Raw genomic sequence first — 20,630 nt, 5'->3', positions numbered from 1 at the left:
AGGGAGTGGAAGGCCAAATCAGAGTAGGACAGTTTCTTACCATGAAGACACAGCTCTGTGTTTCCGTGCTCAGGGAGGCTGGGATTAGGGAAGCAGAGTCAAAGAGAGAAAGAGAGAGAGAGAGAGAGAGAGAGAGAGAGAGAGGAAAGAAAGAAATCGGGCTAAAGACTATTAGGTCTTTAGTTCCATGACTTGTATAAGATGAAAACATAGGTAGTTGGCTAGTAACAATTTCTAGAGGAAAAAACATACCAGGATTATTGCAAAAATAATCTCCACATAATTGTTTCAAAGAGTCAGGGGTCATTAATATAATATGAGCGGAGAGTTAGAGAAAATTCACACATAGGACATTCAGTAGATGCCTGGATGTTAAAAGAGGAGCTAAGCCCAAGAATGAACCTGAATTGAGACCAGTTTTTTCTACCTCCTGCCCCAGTTTTAAAGGGGCCTGTCTGAGGACAGTCTTCGGCCAAGTGAGCAACTGCCTGTTGAAATAAGATTAATGTTCCACAAGGGAATACGTGAAGTAGACGTGACTAATATAATTTACAATATTGTAAACCTAATAGAACTTTACTGGTCGGGCAAGGAATATACAAGTGTAACAGATCCAAACACAGGGACATTTAATAACTCGTAGTTAGTTATCGCTGGAAGGCAGTGCTTAGAGTCCACCATTAAACTACTGTGCTGATCTGTATGCTCTACGAAAAGACGAGATTTCTTTTTAGAGCCCAATGGAAATGTGCTAATGACAGGAGAGGTAGTCTCATGTAGCTACCCTGTTAATGGAACAGCAAGGGGCTGTTGTTTTCCAGTTGCGAGTTGTTGGCTGATTGTTGACATGGTCTTAGGTTAAGACTCCTCCAAAAACATAATTATTCAGACAGCCAACAGCCTGTATTTGCACAGTGCTCTGTATGCTTCAGGTTACTACCTAGCTGGAGAGCATTTAATGCTTGTATTATTTTTTTTTTTAATGATTCCAAAAAAAAAAAAAAAAGTGACAATGAGCTTTCTTGTATCTGGGACTATTAACTGACACTGCCTGATTTTTCAGAATTAAACGTGATAAAGTTTGTGGAATCAACTTGGCTGTAGGACGTCACTTTATATCTCTAACTCTACAAACACCTTACATATTTCCCTTCAACTTCTTTTGTGCCACAATGAGATAAAAATCAAATTCCAATCCCGTTACAGACACAGGCAACTAACTCTGGGTTGTGTGTGAGAAAGATCCAGGCATAATCTGTGTAACAACCATAGAATTCCAGAGCTGTCATTGTGGACGTCAAAGCTATCAAGCACCAGATCAAACAGGCCCTGAAGAAACTGTGTGGCATCGATGTGGCCAAAGTTAATACCCTGATAAGGCCTACAGAGAGAAGAAGGTGTGTGTTCGGTTGGCTCCTGATTGTGATGCTCTGGGTTTGCCAACAAGATTGGGATCATCTAAACTGAGTCCAGCTGGCTAATTCTAAATATACACTTTTTCCACCATTAAAAAAAAAAGAATACCAGAGCTGTCATTCTGGAAACTTCTAGCAACTACCACAATAAAACATTTAAGGGTGTCTTGAGGACATTTATGTTTATCTAGTATATTTTCTGTAATCTTTATTTCACACATTTTTGGGTATATTTCACTTCTTTCATGTCTGTGCAACTTAGACATTCTTAATATAACATTCTTTTGTGAGAACGCATAGGCTGTAGCAGGATAATTAGGAAAGGATCACTTCATTGAATCTTTTTCTTCCTCAAGGAGTAAATGTGTAGATTTATTTTACATTAAAAGCTACAGGAATATTCTTTATGATTTCTGGCATTTCCTCTGTATATTTCCAGAATATAAATGAGAGGTAGAATGCTTGTTTCAGTGTTTTTTTTTTCATTTATTATATAAAAAAATTAATGCAGTTTTTGTACACATTTAAATTCCATAAAACAAATCCATAGAAATTAGGATACTTTATGCATGCACTCTGCATTTTTTTTTTTGTTAAATGTCTTTGTTCACAAAAATAACACCACATTTTTTTTCCTTTAAAGCCACTAAAGCAGAGGGAGAACAAAGCATGCAGCACGGTATACATTTGCATAGTGTATTTACCCAGCATGCCTTGTAGAACGTTACGCATATCTATATAACCAAAATAAAAGGGACAAATTATTAAAATAAATAACCAAAAGAAAAGGAAAGTCATTTGACAAAGGCATTTCCCCCACCACATCAGCAGAGACATAGGAATAGCCTGGGATACCAACAGCCCTCAGAATAGGGGGAATCTTTTAATACCATTTTGCCGTAGTTATTTTTAGTATGATTCCTATTAATAACGTTTATTTTTATTCCCTCCCACCTCTTAAATATACAGCTAATAACTTTAACTTATGCTTCAAATATTATCAAGTGGAAAAGAAAACAAAGAAGTCCTACTTAGTATTTTTCCATGGGGACATTTTACTGATCTCTAACTTGAGGCTGGGAAAAAACATACACTCTCAAACATCCAAAGCCCAGAGGAGCCCGTGAGCTCACGCGGTGCCATCTGTTACCAAAGGAGGAGAAACAGGAATAGAAAACATAGTAATATAGTATGAGTCTTAACACAAAATAAAGTTGCCGTGTTTTATGTAAGGGAGTAAAATGAGTAAATTACACCTACAGATTGCAAGTCTATGAAATAAATTGCTGGAAAGTATCAAGCAGCAAAATTACAAAGATGAGAGATGAAATAAATCTGATAAAACACAGAACCGAATTTACAGACTTCTAAAAACAGGACTGCCAAATTTAACAGTGGGTTTTGTTGTAAGTTTGTGCTATAACAAATGTGCTTCTTTCTCCTCAATCTATTTTCATTTATTGGCAAAATATATATATATATATACTATAATTTTGTACTGTACAATATATATTTTTGCTACATTATTTTCTACTGCTAATGCAGAAGTAACAACATAGATTTATTTTGGCAATAAAATGCTTTCATTTTAATAACATCCCAGAAAATACTGTAAGGCATATGAAAAATAGTATGCAACGATATAGCATTAATGACCCCATCTCTGTAACACCCCTGTGCATACGGAATTCACACTGATTTTGGTGAAGTGTGTGAAGTGGCATGCAAGTAGGGCAAGAAAGGCCCCTGCATCTGTTGGGAGATTTTAAGTGTTCAAAATATAACCCCAAATGCTTGAAACGCTAGAAACCTGATACTCAGTTATCATTTTAAGTCTTTATAATTTTCAAACAAGGAAGAGTCAGCATAGTCCCTAAACTACTATAAATTCATTGGTAACATTTTTTCCCCTCTTTTTGTGAACATTTTACATTCACCAAAAAGAAAGTTTCATGAAAAGTTATAATTCACCGAAGCTTAGCACTATTCCCTCTTATGTATATGTATTTATGGCAAGTAGGAGTTACAGCCCTTAAGTAATATTATCTGATGATATACTTTCTAATCATCTCATAATACACCTTCATTACATGCAGCATTTGGTATTAATTTACCCACAAATAGAGACATTGCTATCAGAGGTTCCATTTCATTGGAGAAAGGTCCTTTTACAAAAGAAGAAAGCTTGAAGAGTAGTTTCTGAATGCTGTAGCTATCTGCCCATATAAGTCCATTTCACTATTTGGATTAACTGGATTTCTTTACTCAACAAGAAGTTATTCTTAAAGTCCACCCAGCAGCTCTTAAGTTGACTGATTTGATCATCATTATTTCAAAGAGGACTGCTGTTTGCCATATAGACACAGCTGGAAAAACTAACCTAAGTAGCAGTTACAGTGTTGACAGTATTTAAAGGTGTGAGGAACTAATAATACAGATTTTATTACCTAATTTCCTGTAAAATTTTCACTCATACGGTCATTCAAGGATTGGTTTTATATCATTAAAAAAACGTAATATTGTCATGAGAGACAAAAGCAACTGTGAAAGAATGAGGGTTATGTAATCATTTATTTAAAACACAGATAGGAACCTTGTTCCGATTACATGGGAGTTCCAGACAATGCAGATCCCTGCCCATAAGTGTCCACAGCTGCCCTTGGTGCCCAGAGAAGTCAAGCTTCACCCAACTCTGCCTTTAAACATCAAATCTCTGAATTTCTCTTCCTTAAACCTGGAGCTAAAGGCTACATTTTTTTTTTTTTTTTTTTTTTTTTTTTTTTTTTTTTTTTTTTTTTTGCACAGAGGTAGTTCCTTTTCAGTTTGCTTTGCTGCTTGTCAAACTCATATCACGATAAGCTGTGGATCAATTTCAAGAAAACCTTGCTAACACTGAAGAAATGAAACCATGATGAGAGCATTTAAAACCAGAGTGAAGTCTAGAGGGCAGGCATAGTTTAACTCTTCTAATGCTGCAGCAAGGTTGGTAGAATAGACATTATCACCAGGACTTTTCCGTTCAAAGACAGACTGTTTTCTCTAGAAAGGAGGTAGTACACATCTCAAATAGAGGGCAATTTGTATTGTGGTAATTGTATTGTTTTTTTCCAGCAAATATCAAAATAAAATTATATAAGAAAATATACTAGCTTGCAAATTAAGGTTGCTTGGAAACATTCTTAACTGACATGCTATGTTTCAACATTTTGGGATATGTTCATTTAAAGAGTTGAAGATTGTGAGCTATCTTTACCACAGTTTCCTTGTCTTCATTCCCTTTTTACTTCCTCTGTTCTCTATTATGAAATTTAAGGCCCCCACACAAAAGACAAGTTCAAGTATGCAGGTATGAAAAGAGGTTAACATTCTAAAAATACATTTTTGCAAACAATAATAATTCGAGTAAATAACAGATTATTTAAAGTGGAACAAATAATTGTCTCAATTTTTTCAGACTTTAAAATTCATTCCATTACGGATGAGATGCAATGATTTGTATAGTCAGACAATTGAGACTCTTTTTAGGAAAGACCATAAGTCTAATTGCTAACAATTTCAGTCTTCTTCCCAGTAAGCTATATAAAGATGAGAGAGCATAAATAGTTATTTAAAAATACTATTCTGTGCTGTTTTAAATGTTAATATAAGCAAGGTAACCATGTTGATTATGATCTTGTAGTCACATCATAGCCTTGGAAATAAACAAAAGGACCCACAAATTACATTTCCTCCTTTTCCAGGACCACGTTTCCACATTGTTGCACATGTCTGCATTATTACATATGATGAAAAATCACAGAATTCTAATGTGGTCTATTCTATAAGTGAAAACTGCCTCAAAAGATACAGAAATATTTCTCCTGCTTGTCATCACTTGCCATTTTGAGTGAAATGTATTATTAAAAAGAACCTGTGGAATATGCTTGGCAGAAATAAAACTTTTTATTTAGTATATATCTGGATTTTCGTCATTTATACAAGCAACTCTGAGCCTTTAAAAAGAGTCATATCTCTTCCCCATTAGAAGGAGAGAAATTTATAGGACGATGAAAGATATTCAAAATTAAAGTGAAACAGTAAATATGTTCATCAAAAATATACATTTCACCCTTTCCAATATTGTTAGCTTTTTAATAGGGCTGCAAAGCAAAATAGGTATGGAATTTTGATGGCAAATGATGGATGAGTTTTGTGCACAGATTAAATGGGTCTCCCTCTTTCAGCATGACATGTAATACCAAAAAGGGGAAAAAAGAAAAAGGCTGGAAGGCTTGAAAAACAAGTGACTCTTGAAAGTTGAAAGAAATGGAAACCTTGTTGACTAGGAAATATATGTAAATGCTGTTACAGCTACCTGCCATAAAATATAAATATCTTAAAGTAGTTAAATGACCAAATTGCTAATGCTACTGCAGAAAAAGCTGAACAGCAGTCTACTCTAGATTTATACACCCAAGTGCACTCTCTGCAATTAAATGCTTTAATGCGCACAAACAAGAAACCAGTAAAGCATACAGGAAAATGTTTGGCTAATGTTTTCTTTCTCATGCAAATATGTGCTATACATGTAATAAATATAGTTTGTTTGCTGGAAAATGCTCTTCTGTGTTCTAACAAAGTATTAGTAATGGAAGATTATATGCTTATTAAAGAGCCCAGTGAATATAGCTCTCTTAAATGTCTTAACAAAATTCTGTAAGCCTCGCTAGGTGACAAAAGAGCTTCACAAGCCACTATCATATATTAGCTTGTCAATTTTACTGAGCCCATGTTTAAATGTATCAAATGTTTGAGATTACTTACAAAATTTCAGGCAGCCTCATTATCAGATAAGCAGGTTCATAACGGGTTGCACATACAGCCAAGACAAGGAGGGGGCACATAGAGTTGATGGGATTGAAGATATGAATAACTGTTTAAGGGAATTAAACTTTATACTCGCGATAAGGAAAATTAATGAACTGGGACATAGTTTGAGGGCTCAGATCTTGAAATTCTTGGAGAAAAGTAACAATATAAAATACATTATACTTGTTTTCAAAAATTGACTTCAAGCCATTATTAGAAAGAGACTCAGGTGTAGCTCCAACTGGGGTTTTAGAAAACAAATGCGCTGTGTCATTTTAGAAATAAGTCCTTTCACAAAGACATTTGTTTCTTGCATAAAAGGGTCAATTTCAAGAATTTCTTCAATTAAAGTCTTCTTTACTACTGTAGGACGTGGTCACCGTGTACAGACTCATTGGAATCTAAAGGCTGTCCACCAGCAAGAACACAGAGCAGTCTGCAAACTCACTCACGCCCTGCCTTCAAACTGCCTTTAAACTTGCTTTGAGTGAATCAATACATTCCGAATCAGTAAGGGTTTTTTTTTTTTTTTCCCTGCAATATTTGATTTTGGTGTGCTAACTTTTCCTAAAGTTATTTTGTGAAAACATAACTTTTAGTACCTAATCTGATTATGCCCATGAAAAATAAAAGAGAAGTTGTTCCTTTGATTTGAAAACTGTGGTGTATGGCCAAAACATTCATTATAGTCAAAGACAGAGACTGAGTAATGTGAGGGAAAGACACTCAGCTATGCTGGCACAACTCCTAAACCGGTGTCAGTGTGCAGTGGATGGATGGATTCGCATCTGGAGCCGATTACTTTTGTGCCCAGAAAGGTCCGGCCACACCTCTGCTACCTGACTTCGGATCTCCAGATGTGTGTAGTTGTGTGCAGACTGATTACAGAAGAAACAACACCTCATCTTCCATTTCCTCTAACTAGCCATGCTTGGGTTTGTCTTTACTATTCACATTTTCCCCCTTATTTAGTCAGCTTCGAACTGGCTAACGGTACTGACTGAACAGAAAGCAAAACACTTTGAATACAACAGCTGCATTAGGAAAATAAAAATATTAAAATCTGAGGCGATTATATAATTTCTGCATTAAGATTTCTGAGAATTTTTTTGGCACTATCAATACATTTGGTAAGTTTGAAAAGCCATTCTGGCAACATTAACATATTATTAAAATGTTTATATAGTCCACCTTGAAGTGTAAATTTAGCTTCCAGCAAATAAATACCATAGCTGGTTTTGGTTTCTATTAGTATTTTGATTTTCTTATTGGTTTTTTTTTTCCAATTTTTCAATTGATTTCAACATGCTCAAGTAGACTTTCCAGTCAATTCACCCAAATTCCAACAGGAATTGGTTTATAAATTGGTTCCAACTGGAACTGGTCATTTGGAATTTCCTACACGGGAAATTATTTTATATGTGCCTTGACAAGTACCCTAAATTACAAATTGATGTGTCTAAAATCTATGAAGAAAACAAAAGGTACTGTTATTATGTAAATGTAGCACTTAAAAATACCTATGTGATTGGGCATCTACTACCCGTCTAGACTCAAGGGCATAATGTACTTCTATTTAATTCTTGCCCCTTAAATCAAATGACAGCATCCCACCCACACAGCAGATACTGTGCTGTGCTTGCCAAATTAAGATGACTGGTTTATCCTAGCAGTGCTATGGCAAATTGTCAACAGATGATTTTTGTTTGTTTCGGCAGCCTCAAAGCCTATGTCGGGAGTCATGGCTGTATCCCCCAGGCGAGCCTCGGTTCCTATGGGGTTTGTAAGTGTCCTGGTATGAGTCAGGGTAATCTTCTTCCACCAGAGGGTAGTGGTCTCGGCTGTGCTGGGAGCTGGAGGACAAGCGGTTCCTGCTCTTGCGGGCCCTCTCATTGTGGTAATTTTCATCAGAAGTCATCAAGCTTCGCCTTTCAATTGGAGAATTCTCTGTAGAATGGTTGCTGTGCCTCATTCGCTGACTCTAAAAATATCAGGCGGTTCACTGGTTAGATAAGGTCAGCCTCATTCAACTGAACATGTTAGCGCATGTGCGGTGACAGGGTCTGTAAAACGAGCCGCTAACTGATCTAACAGACGTTCTGCTTGGAATACCTTGTCTTTTTTTTTTTCTGGGATACAACACACATAGATACTTTATTACTGGTAGTTTGTGTCTGTAAGTGTATGATGCTGGATGACTATGCTTCCTATTGAAACACAGATCTGAAAGTTGACTCTTCAGTAGAGCTTAATGAATTTAGATAGACCTAATAATTCTCTTCCTATTCTAAGAATGATGATTTTATTATTAGGAACTACAATTTAGAATAAGATGTATTATTTGATTCCTTTCATGAATTCATACAAATCTCCTTCTAAAGTCACTGACTTTACATTTACTTTATCTTGCTCAAGATTGATGTACCTTATAGCTTTGAAAAAGAACACTACTGAAACTACTACTTGTACTATCCATTAAATAATGTATTTGTTTCTGTATCTGACATGAACGTGAGACTCTCAGCAATATTCTTTCCAGGGGAATACACAGTATTGTGGAGCCAGCTAATTTGGGTCTTTATATATTCTTGTTTTCCTAATTGAGTTCTGCAAAAATGATCTTCAGACATAAGCCAAATTCTTTTAATAGTGTTACTTGAAATTAACATCATAAGGCAGTTATCTGATGGCCCAGAATGTGTTATCTGATTTTTTTTTTCTTTCTTTAGGAGTACCTGTCTATTTGTGTCTACCAGCTTAGGTAGGTCACATGGATTCTAGAATAGGAACCTGGTGACACCAAGGGCCCTCGTACCTCTTTCCCAAAGTACATCAGCTTCACACAGAAGGAAACTCATTCAGTGGGTCAAAGCTCATGCCCTCAAACACCTGTAGTTCCTGGGAGAAGTAGGCCTCAGGATAAAGGGCACCAAGTTAACGCATAATGATGCTGAGAAAACTACTGTATAGTGGCTAGTTATGTGTTATAAACAAAGTGCAACATTAGGCCCTCTGACACTACAGAGTTTACTGGGTCATTAATCCATTCCCTTTTTTGCTAACCAGAGCTAAGCAATGGGACTGTTGCTCTCAGACAGGCATACAAGAAGGAAAACAAGGCAAGAAATAGTGCTGGTGAATACAGACACGCTGAGAACATTATCACATTATGTCCATTTCCCATACTCATTTCTAGCCTCAAGAGAAATTAATGTATTTTGCATATTTTCTCCTTACAAAGGTGTTGTCTGAAGTGGAGTAACGTACTTACAATAGCATTTCAGAGTGCCATTTAGCTTAGAGTTAACTCTACAAAAATCTTCAGTTCTGACTATCCTTATAACCCATTAAAACAAGACCAGTCATGTTGCCAAGAGGCTCATTTGACTGTATGTTTCTCAGCCTAGGGTTTGGATCTATTCCAGCTGCTTGATACATGGTAAATAGTTATTAATGCAGAAAGGCAGGACTCCCTTTATATCATGCCCCTGGCATCCAACATCTAGTTCTGACTGCAACAGAGTAGAAAAACAAAAACAAAAACAGAGCTCTGACTTCCTTTCTGCTTCTCCTCAGATCCCTACAATGGCCAAAGCAGGCCCCTAGGTACCCCTGGAAACTCAGGGATCTATCACCGTTTCCAAATCTGCTCACTCATTCTGTTTGTACAAGGTGGAGGGCAGATTCAGCAGCCTGTGGAACATGAAGAGTTAAAGGCAGGCCGAAGGTCTGTCTGTCCTGATCTATCTTTCTTAGCTGTCCGTGGTGCCATGCAGGAGCTGTGAACAGTTATGCTGACTAGATATTAAGTCTACCAGAGATGAACTGATCTAAGCAAAATTCTCCAGGAAGGGAAACTTGCGGGGAGGGCACGTTTTCTCAATGACAGGTCGGGACCAGTGTAAGGTTTAGTTTTCTTCTTTAATTGAAACAAATTTTAAGGTTTATTTATTTTATAAGTATAAATATTTTGCCTTCATGTATGTCTGTGCACACATGTGTGCCTGGCACCCATGGAGTTACACATGATTGTGAGCCCCCATGTGTGTGCTGGGAACTAAACCAGGGTCCTCTGATAGAGTGGAAATTGCACTTAATTGCGGAGCCCCAGCAATTAAGTTTTTTTTAAAAAAATGCAATATCCTCTCATGTCTCTTCAGATGAAGAACAACCAGAGTCTTCATCTTAATTAGTTCTCTATTAGATCCTGAAAGTAAGGGCGCAGAAGTTATAAGCCTAAAAGAAAAAAATAAATAAATAAAAAAGCAGTACCTGTAATCCCGAGATTGCTGTGGGATATGGCGAGAGGGCTGTGGAGCCCACGTTCCTCCCCAGTAACGGGGTCATGGGGGTGCTGCTGCTTGTGTGGGTGGCACGCCAGTATGCCTCCAGGTACTCGCCCAGATGTTCACATGCGTCCTCGAGCTGATTCTCATCTAATATAACATCAAACATTTCCTGCAGATTATAAGAAAACCCATCATATTTCTACTGTAGGTTTTACTGAAAACTCTACCTAAGGCAGAAGTAGCATTCCTCATATGTAACAGCGACAATTAAATATTAGGATCTTTCCTGATTTAAAGAGAAAAAGATGAAGCCAGGCAGTGGTGCACACCTTTAATCCTAGCACTTGGAAGGCAGAGGCAGGCATATCTCTGTGAGTTCAAAGGCCAGCCTGGTCTACAAAACAAGTTCCAGGACAGCCAGGACTGTTGTACAGAGAAACCCTGTCTTGAAAAGTGATAACAAGAAAAAAAAAAACCACAAATATGAAAACACATTCACGTTTTTGTCCATGTATTCTTATATAGCTGAATTCCATCAATTTCAAAATCCAAAAGAAACAAGTTGATGATGCTAAAAAGAGAGTTCTGAAAATGTCTGGAGCTATGACCATGCCCTTGGAATAACTATTATAGTAACTGTTGAGGGTAATAATAAGGACATAGTTCATTTTCATAATGGTCATGAAAACTATTTTATCTGTCTCATGATAAAACAATAAGGAAAGGAAAGGTGGGACTGATATTAGAAAACACACAACAGTGATTGTATACCATGAGATTGTTTTGTGAAATAGCTAAGAACAAGAGAATTTAACCGGGGAATAAAGAAACCACACAAGAAGCAGTTGATGTCTGTGTCTATGTCATTAAGGACTCAGCTCAACATTTCCCTGGAAGTGGGAAGCAGTTCTTCTGTTACGGCAGTGCGCCTGGGAAGGAGAAGTGTTATACCCAGCACAGACTCTTTGGAGGGAAAGGCAGGAAACCTTGGTGCCTCACCAAGAGAAAGTCATTCTAGAGGGAAGTGCTAGCACATCCCATACAAGTAGGGGGTGGTGGTGAACCTTCCCTCTCCCACCACCTTCACCACATTCCAATAAGCCACATGCATAGTTACTGCATTGTATGGCTGGGTGAAGATTAGTGACAACAAAGAAGGCAAGGAATTGGTGGTGGCCCAGTGGGGTCATTCTCCTCAGTGCTTAGAAGAAAGGATTTTTGAAGCTGTCATTACTATGTAAATTATCTCCTCTCTGGTGTTTATTATTTGCTTAGTTTTCTTGCTGAGGGTTGAACCATGAACTCAGGAAAGCTAAACACATACTCTACCACTGAGCTGTTACCCTAGCCTACCACTAAATGCTTATTGTATCAACCTTTACTGAAAATTTTGTGCCCACAAGAAAGGAATTTGAAGGCCTTTATCATGGGACTTTGGAAACTAGTGACTTCAGTGCACACTGACTCACTTGAGAAGATCCTGGCAATTGCCACTATATTCTATTTCTGATAAAGGTATAAAAAGTCTGATTGCTTTCAAAAAAATTGTTGCAGACTTAGTCCTGCTATGATTCCTCCCACCCAAGCCTGGTTTCATTCCTCACAGCCATATCAGGTAATCCTGGCCAGGTAAGTAAGCACAGGTCCATATAATCAATAGAATTTCCAATGTGTTTTCTATGCACATTTCATTAATCCTTTCAGTATTTTCTCAGCTGAGTATTCAAAGTAAAGAAGATCTTTGTGGTCCACAAGACACAGAACTTTAAATGCCAGAAACTCTCACTGTAAATCTCACTTCCCACTAAGTAAACCAAAGAAGCTTCTCTCTCTTACCATCAAAAACCTCTCCTGGTTAGCACAAACTCCAGCATCACAACAGTGCTCACTGAAGGGCCCTCTCAGCTCTACCCATCTCCATTGTTTCACACATCCTGTGACTTAGCGACCATATTTGGGACCCTGTTGACCCTCTCATTGTTGCTATCCACTGTGCAAATTTGATTGCATAGGTCTGTATCATTAGTATGGGCTTGTTTATTCCCAATAAGACATTAAAGACCTTTCCTTGGCTGGAAAGATCCTATCAATGTGTGTGTGGCATTCTCTCTCTCTCCCCCTCTCCTCTCTTTCTCTCTATTTGTGTGTGTGTGATGCTATGAACCAGGGCCACCCACATATTAGGCAAGTGCTGTGGCCTTCAACTACATCCCAACACAGTTTTGGACAAAGGTGATAAGAACATAATAGTGGAAAAAAGACTATCTTCAAGAAATAGTTGACAAAATTAGTTAAGTTTATGCAGAAGAATAAAAGTGGATCCTTTTCTCTCACCACATAGGAAACCCAATTCAAAATGGATCAAAGATCTAACTCTTAAGCCTGAATTGTACCTGAAACTATGAAGTACGAAAACAGGTGAACTACTTTAAGACATTGATATAGGAAGAGAATTATTAATCTAAATACACAGGCAACAAAAGTAAAAACAGACAAACGAGTTCATGGCAAACTAAAAGATGCTGACACAGCAAAACAGACCACAGGATTAAGAGAGATTGAGAGAAAATATCTGTAAATGGAATACTGACATTCAGAACACAGAAGGAACTAAAAAGATAACATCACAAATACTTCTCAAAATGAAACATACAAATATCCAACAAGCACATACCAAAAGCACACTTTCACTAATTATAAGAGAAAAGTAACTCATACCACAAAGAGCACAGTGTGTTAGCTCAAGCCTATAGTCCCAGCACACACAGGAAGCTAAGGCAGAAGAATCACAAGTTTGAGGTCAGCCAGGCAAATCCTAGGCCAGTTTAGGTTACAGAATGAGACCTTGTGTATAAACAAACAAAACAAGGGCTGGAGACACAGCTCTGCCCTAAAGCACTGGCCTAGCATTTCCTAAGCTTGGGTTTGATTCTTAACAAACCACACAACAAAAGTAGGAACAGTTAAGACACCATCTCTTTCCAGTTAGAATGGTTATTACCAAAATATAAGAAATAACGGGTGAATAAAGAGTAATTAATAATAATGATAAAGAAATAATTGGAACTTTCAAATACTCTTGGTGAAACTACACAGTAGTGCAGTCATTACGGAAAAGAAATGGGAACTCCTCACAAAACGAAAAGTGGAAGTATCACAAGACCTGAGATGAAGTATTTATATGTAAAATGAACTTGCACTCTCCAGATCATTGCAGCTCTATCTGTAGTAGCCAAAATACGGAACCAATCTCGATGCCCTATCATAAATGTATGGGTAAAGACGATGCCAGACAATGACACAATCGAATACTATCCAGACATGAAAGATATGGAATGGACGGGAGAAGGTGTGTTGAGTGAAATAATGCTAATGCAGCCAGACGGGCCTCCTCATTAACGCATGGAAACCAGGAAGTCAATCCTGTGGAAGGTCTAAATGGAACAGAAGGCAGGGGACGACAAAAGCTTTGGGGAATAGAGACATGTAGGGAGTTTTAGGAACGGGGAAGGGTGGTGGGTGAATGTGGGGGTTCCATGTTGCAGAAGTGTGTGTGCACAGTGTGTTAATGGAGAGCAGTGGACCCATTAATCTGTACAATTAATATCTGATAATCCAAATGAAAAAAAAAGTAAAGAGAAAAAAACAGTCTTCAAAGTGGCGAGGTGTATATGTACTTGGCTGTTCCCCATTACACTGTCACTATGGAAACCACAATCAGCACAGCTAATTACAAGACATTTTAATAAAGTGCTTCCCTTCGCCAACGGGTAGAATGTGTGCACATCAGCTCAGGGCTATCTGCTAACGCCTGGTCAGTCCTTGCAAACTGCCTTTTTACTTCTGAACAGTAGCTATGTGGTAGAGGATGCTCTGAACCTCCTCCTAAGCTTTCAAGAGTCCAGAGAAAGCAACTTTCACCTTCTGAATGACCTTGACATATATACTTACTTCTAACTGGGAAGAGTCTTACAGACTATGTGTTTTGACATTTTTTTTTCTGTTTAGGAAATAACACAGCTGAATAGAGCTATGCACTAGAATGAGCGCGGGGGAGGATTTAAAAAAATATACAAACTCAAAGAGAAATTCAAAGTGAAGCGACTCAGTGGATTCTGCAAATCAGCTTTGCCACATTTTAAAATGACTGTAAAAGTTTTGTCTAGTCAGCTGCTTCCTATGCAATGCAGAAAGTCTTAAGTATAGGAAGAGACAAAGAGAGCTGTTTAATAAGCAAAAGTCCCAGGCATTGGACAGTTTGCCCCTCTGCCATCATGCCTGTGGCGATGCCCCCCGGTTCAAAGGAACAGAGCAGGTTCCAGAGAGCTGCCATGTCATACACCTCTGGCATCCCAGGATGGAGCCCTTTCTGCAGCCGAGGCCTGTGGAATCTGTGTGGCTGCTAAAGAAAGCAAACACCAAGCGAGCAGCGGCGTCAAGGTGTCAGGAATGGAGCGCAGGAGACCTGTTTTCTGCATAAGCATTTTCAGAAATACTGAGAACAAAAGCATCATGATTTCTGGGTGGGAGAAATGAGCCTACCATACACTCAGAGCTTGGAGAAAAGCAAGCCTGGGAAGAGGCAGGAAACTGAAGGGTTTTGATACAAAACAAAACAAAACACCTAAGCACTTCCCCACCTCCTTGATAAGGGGTTTCACTGGGGACTGAGTCCTGCTGTGGCTGGTTGGCTGTGCTAAAACCCAGACAAGGAGCAAACTGAAATGGTCACTCCAGTTTTTACAAAACAAACCTTAATGTTCAGGTCCTATCTGAGGAATGGAGTAAATTTCATTTGTTTCTGTTCTTTTAGTAGGGAAAAACATACAGGGAATGACTTGTAAATTTTCCTTCATGAACACAAAATACAAACTACTCATGTATCTTGTCCAACATGTTTATTCAGGAAGTTGTAACTTAGTATTTTTAACACAAAGCTTAGAAATCTTAGAAACGAATTATGCAGTTAGCTTTACCTCCCTTTAATTTTAAATTAAATAATTTTTATATACTTTATATGTATGAGTGTTCTTGCCTGCGTGTTTGTGCGACACACGCATCCTTGGTGCCCAAAGAGGTCAGAAGAGGGCATCGGATTCTCTGGAACTGGAGTTACACAAGGTTATAAGCTGCCATACGGGTGCAGGGAGTCAAGCCCAGGCCCACTAGAGGAACAGACAGTGCTCTTAACTGATAAGCCATCTATCTCTCCAGCCCCCAGTTCTACCTCTTAAAAAGATGATTCACCACTGAGTTTTAGCTAGACAAGGGATCATATGTGTGCAAGCTCCATGGCTTATACTTTGCTTTCACTATTTTGTTGTGCGTAGAGACAGCATCATGCACAGCACCTTTCCTATTTCTCAGAGGAAGCAGGCAATACTAGGCATCTGTAGACCTCCTTCTTTAGTGCTGTAATAGAAAGAGGCCTCTAAGGTGCCACCATTTAAGAAGAATCACCAGCAAATGCTAGTCAGTAAAACAACATGGCTGGATGGCTCAGTATGAATTACATAATAACCAGCCAGTAAACAATACCTTCACATTCAAAATTGCATTCTTTGTATTACTGAAGTCTCTGAGGTCTTGCGTGCTCAACTCACTGTTCAACTACTAACTGGAAACTAGAGTCCAGGCTTAGGCATCTTTTATGGTTTAAGGATCTAAGAGGTCCTGTGGGAATAAAGTAAAGCCAACAAAATAGTGACGGGCTCAGGCAGAAGCGCTTTTTAAAGGCACTAAACAAAAGAGACAATCAGTTTTGCCACTAATTGGTGGAGCTGACACCAAGGAAAGAATATAGGGACACTAATTTTGAATCCCAACATATTTTCCTACCCATGTTTTTCTATGCTTCCCATTCTTATTCCTCAAAGACCATAACAACAATCCGCAGTGTGCTTGTCCAGGGAAAAGGCACTAAGTGTTTTTGTTAAGTTTATGTCAATTATGTGTTACAGCACTGGCGGGAAGGAACCACTTCCACCATGCTATGCTTCGGTTGGGTGCTTGGAATCTCTAGAAATGTGTAGCCTGAAAATTGGATCAGGTGAGGCCTTGTTTCATGAAGGAAAGTTTTAAAACAGATTACTCTATTTTTCAAAAGCAATGTTAAAATTTAAATGTAAGTGTGGCTGGGTATGGTGGTGCATGCCTTTAATCAGTTGGGAGGCAGAGGCAGGCGGATCTCTGTGAGTTCCAGGCCTGTCTGGTCTACAAAATGAGTCCAGGACAACCCAGTCTATACAGAGAAACATTGTCTCAAAACAAAACACAACACAACACAACACAACACAACACAACACAACACAACAAAAAAACCCAAAAACATTAAATGGTGGTCATCCAGGGTTTCATAATCATGAATACATCAATGGAGAAAATATGTCAAATAGACGAGTGAATTCCATATGATTCTCAGTAATTTAAATATTACTGGAACTGGGCAGTGGAAAATTCCCATCAGAAATTGCACGCATGATAGAACAATTTGGAGTCCATTCAGCAACAGAAATAAAGCAGGATAGAAGAGAACCAGTCTGGTTCTCAAACTGTTAAGGTTTGCAAGCAAGCCTCTGCAGGGAAGATGAGCCTGCCTCTTGTAGAAGTGGCCAATGTCATTTAATGCACATAAAAAGTCATTACACAATCCAGGGAGCCACCAGGTCAGCTTTTGGTAACACAAGCCAGCCTGTAACTAAGTGGGATTAAAGGATTATATTTCATTTATCATCCAATTGTCTATCTGCTTTTCTCGCCAAGCATTACATAACCCTTATTACCACAGTACAGGGACAAGTTAAACTTGGCCTTCTTAAAATGCACTATTCTCCACTTCTCTGAAAAGGAAAAGATACTAATACCCTGAAGAATTGAATTGAAATCTAAAAATATACTGTGTAGACCCACACCAAGAAAACATAATCCAGCTAAGAGTCCGCAGTGGTTCCGACTTTGCAGCACTTGGGGAAACTTTCTTGTTTGCCTCCCAGTAGCCTATTGTCCTAGTTTTCTGTTTATTTTTCTTCCTAGAGCAGATTTTTAAACAGCCACAAATTTTGGTCCTCCCTGTACTGATTTGGAACATTATGTCCCCATCTCCTTGGATCTAGGTAGCCTCCACGACCATTCCGATTAGCCAAATGCTGTGCAGATCCTTGGCTGGGATCTAAGTTGAGCCCTTAGTAACAATATTTGATCATATAGGTACAATGTGAGAAGTCCACAGGCCCTGCAGAAAAGGGCTCATGACCCTGGATCTGAACCAAGAGGAAAGGAAGAACTGACTGAGTCCCTCCTACTCACCCCTGCTGAGAGGTCAGGCAGCCATCAGATGAATGTTACCCACCAGGCTCTGTTTGAAGTTGAAATGTTCAGAACCATTTCTTTTGCAGTAATAAGTAAGAAAACTTGTCTTAGAAGAAGAGTGGCAGTTTCTTTCGGCTGCCTTAGGCCTGCCTCTTGCTTCTACAAAGTTTGAATGGAGTGCAGTCATTCCCAAGGTTTACGTGCATACTGTCCTTAACTACTAAAAGGCAAAGTTAAATAGTTTTGCAAAGAACACCAGGTGTCTCAACAAATTCAAATTATTTACCGTCTGGCCCTTTACTAAAAAGTTTATTGACCCTTCTCCTAGCAAAAGCCTTCCCCATGGAACCCAGGATTCTCTCTTGTGAGGAGTATGCAATGTGGTGGTCAGTTTATGTCAACTTGATACAACTAGAGTCATTTGGGGACAGGAAACCTCAACTGAGAAAAATGCCTCCATATGTTTTCTTGATTGATGATGGATGTCGAAGGACCCATCTCACAGAAGGACAGTACTACCTCCGGGTAGTCCTGGGTGCTTTAAGAAGCAGGCTGAGAAGGCCATAAGGAGCAACCTGGTAAGCAGAGTCCCACTCTGGCCTCAGCTTTAGTTCATTCTCCCAGCTTTCTAACTCCAGTTCCTGCCCTTACTTCCCTGGGTGATGGTCTACAAGCTTTAAGATGAAACAAACCCTTTCCTCTCCAAGTTGCTTTTGGTTATTGCGTTTCATCACAGCAACAGAAATTCTAATATATGTAGTAACTAAGCCATTGCCATCAACCATTGTAGAGCAGCGGTTTGCAACCTTCCTAATACTGTAACCCTTTAATACAGTTCCTCATGCTGTGGTGACCTCCAACCATAAAATTATTTTGTTACTACTTCATAACTGCAATTATGCTACTGTTGTGAACTGTAATGTAAATATCTGATATGCAGCCCCCAATGGGGTCTCACTCACAGGTTGAGAACCACTGACCTAGAGTCTCCCTAGATTAAGACACTATCATTGCCCAAGGCATCTGGCCTTTGGGAAGTCAGTTCATCTTTTCTTGCTTTCAGTTCCCTCACTTGTAAAATGAGAAGACTGTAACAGAACTGTATTCCTGTTAAGTGTTCCATGAAACATTAAACCCACAGGCTTTTCCATGGAAAAAGACCTATAGGCACATTACTGAGAAACACATGATATCCCCTATCCTACTGGAGATACAAAGAGAATTTAGCAAAACTGGGCTTCTAAGCAAAGCATTACATAAGCATTTTCTTAAACATCTTTAGATCCAGCCCCGTATCATCCAACATCCTCCCATGGAACCCAATGCTAAGGTACATACTATAGGAAACTGTATGGTCCTCCTTTGTTCCAATAGTCCCTGGAACTAGAATTATTCTTCTAGCTACAGAAAGTTATTTTTATTTCTTCAGTGTCCTTTGAGAGGTCCCTTTCCAAAACCTGCTGCCTGTACTATCACTGCAGTGTGAGACCCTGCTATTGGAATCTGCTGATTCCACAGACTGGAGACACAGAAGCCATGTAAGCAAGCTGCAGATTCTCCTAACGGAACTAAAACGACACAGTGATGAGCAATCTCTGGGCGACAATGATAATAATGGTCTTGAAGTAAAGGGATTAAATGCAGACAAATTTAAAAATTGCTCCTAGCTTTTGTAATCTGAACATTTCTTCACGTGGGCCAAAAGAGAATGCACGATTCTTTCCCGGAATGACAAATGCTATGCACACAATGGTGCATGCTTAGACAGTGTTAGGTACAAGGTAACCTTACTTATTCTGACTGCTTGTTGAAAATGCCTATCTGACCAATTATTCAAAACAAAGATGTCTCTCTCTTGGGAATAATAGAGGAGGGCTGTCCTCCCAGTACTCTGACAGTTGAAACTGCTGACCTGGAGACAGACCCATCATGTTTCTTACTTTGTATGAATATGTCTAATTTTGGTCCTACCTATGTCAGACGTAGCAAGTTGTGCAGATACACCACTGTATAAGCCCCCTTGTAGCAATCCTGCCAGACATTGTAAAAAGACACTGTGAATTTATCTTGGGCTAATCACACTGCTGAAACAATGGACTCCAAGGGATTGGAATTTTCTCCTTTTGCTGGTGAAGGGGAAGGCTGAAGCCCTGGAGAGAAAGGAAGAACTTGTCCTCTAAAAAAAGGTTTTCCACAGATGCCAGCTTGTAGGGCAAATAGAGATGGTGATGTGTCAATGATGAGCTGGGCCATACCAGGAACTCTTGCCTAAACTTCATGTCAGCATCCTGAAAGTGGACTTCATAGGGAACCTCTGAATCCCTTTGTTCTTGTTCCCAGTGTGGTTATATTGAATCATCTTCCTTTAGTTTTTATCACTTGTTTCTTTAGTTGGCGCACTGAAAGTAGGTGGTGGTTCCTTGCATGTTAAGGCTACTGAAGCTAGTGAAGTTCTTCACTCTAAAAACTTGTCTTTTCTGAGACTGATACTCCAACCAAGAACCATTCATGGAGATAACCTAGAACCCCTGCACAGATGTAGCCAATGGCAGCTCAGTCTCTTAAGTGGGTTCCCTAGTAAGGGGGACAGGAGCTGTCTCTGACATAAGCTCAGAGGCTGGCTCTTTGATCACCTTCCCCTGAGGGGGGCCAGTCTTACCAGGCCACAGAGGAAGACAATGCAGCCAATCCTGCTGAGACCTGATAGGCTAGGATCAGATGGAAGGGGAGGAAGACTTCCTCTATCAGTGGACTGGAGGAGGGGCATAGG

General features: G+C 39.0%; 1 protein-coding gene across 2 annotated transcripts in view; it reads right to left on the bottom strand.

The window, feature by feature from the left end:
• Positions 1–1,897: 1,897 nt before the first annotated feature.
• Cacnb4 (calcium voltage-gated channel auxiliary subunit beta 4) overlaps positions 1,898–20,630 on the bottom strand; it is a 247,799-nt gene continuing 229,066 nt past the window's right edge. For both annotated transcript variants that reach the window (XM_055600066.1, XM_055600067.1), the window contains 2 exons: positions 10,536–10,721; positions 1,898–8,244 (listed from right to left, as the gene is read on the bottom strand). In XM_055600066.1, coding sequence (XP_055456041.1) covers positions 7,984–8,244; positions 10,536–10,721 — 447 coding nt within the window. In that variant the 3' untranslated portion in view covers positions 1,898–7,983. The remainder of the gene's footprint in view (positions 8,245–10,535; positions 10,722–20,630) is intronic.

Source organism: Psammomys obesus, unplaced genomic scaffold (assembly GCF_907164565.1).
Source record: "Psammomys obesus unplaced genomic scaffold, mPsaObe1.curated_primary_1811, whole genome shotgun sequence".
In the NCBI taxonomy this organism is placed as follows: domain Eukaryota; kingdom Metazoa; phylum Chordata; class Mammalia; order Rodentia; family Muridae; genus Psammomys; species Psammomys obesus.
Note: the sequence above shows the minus strand (reverse complement) of the source record. Positions and strands in the feature narration are given on the sequence as shown.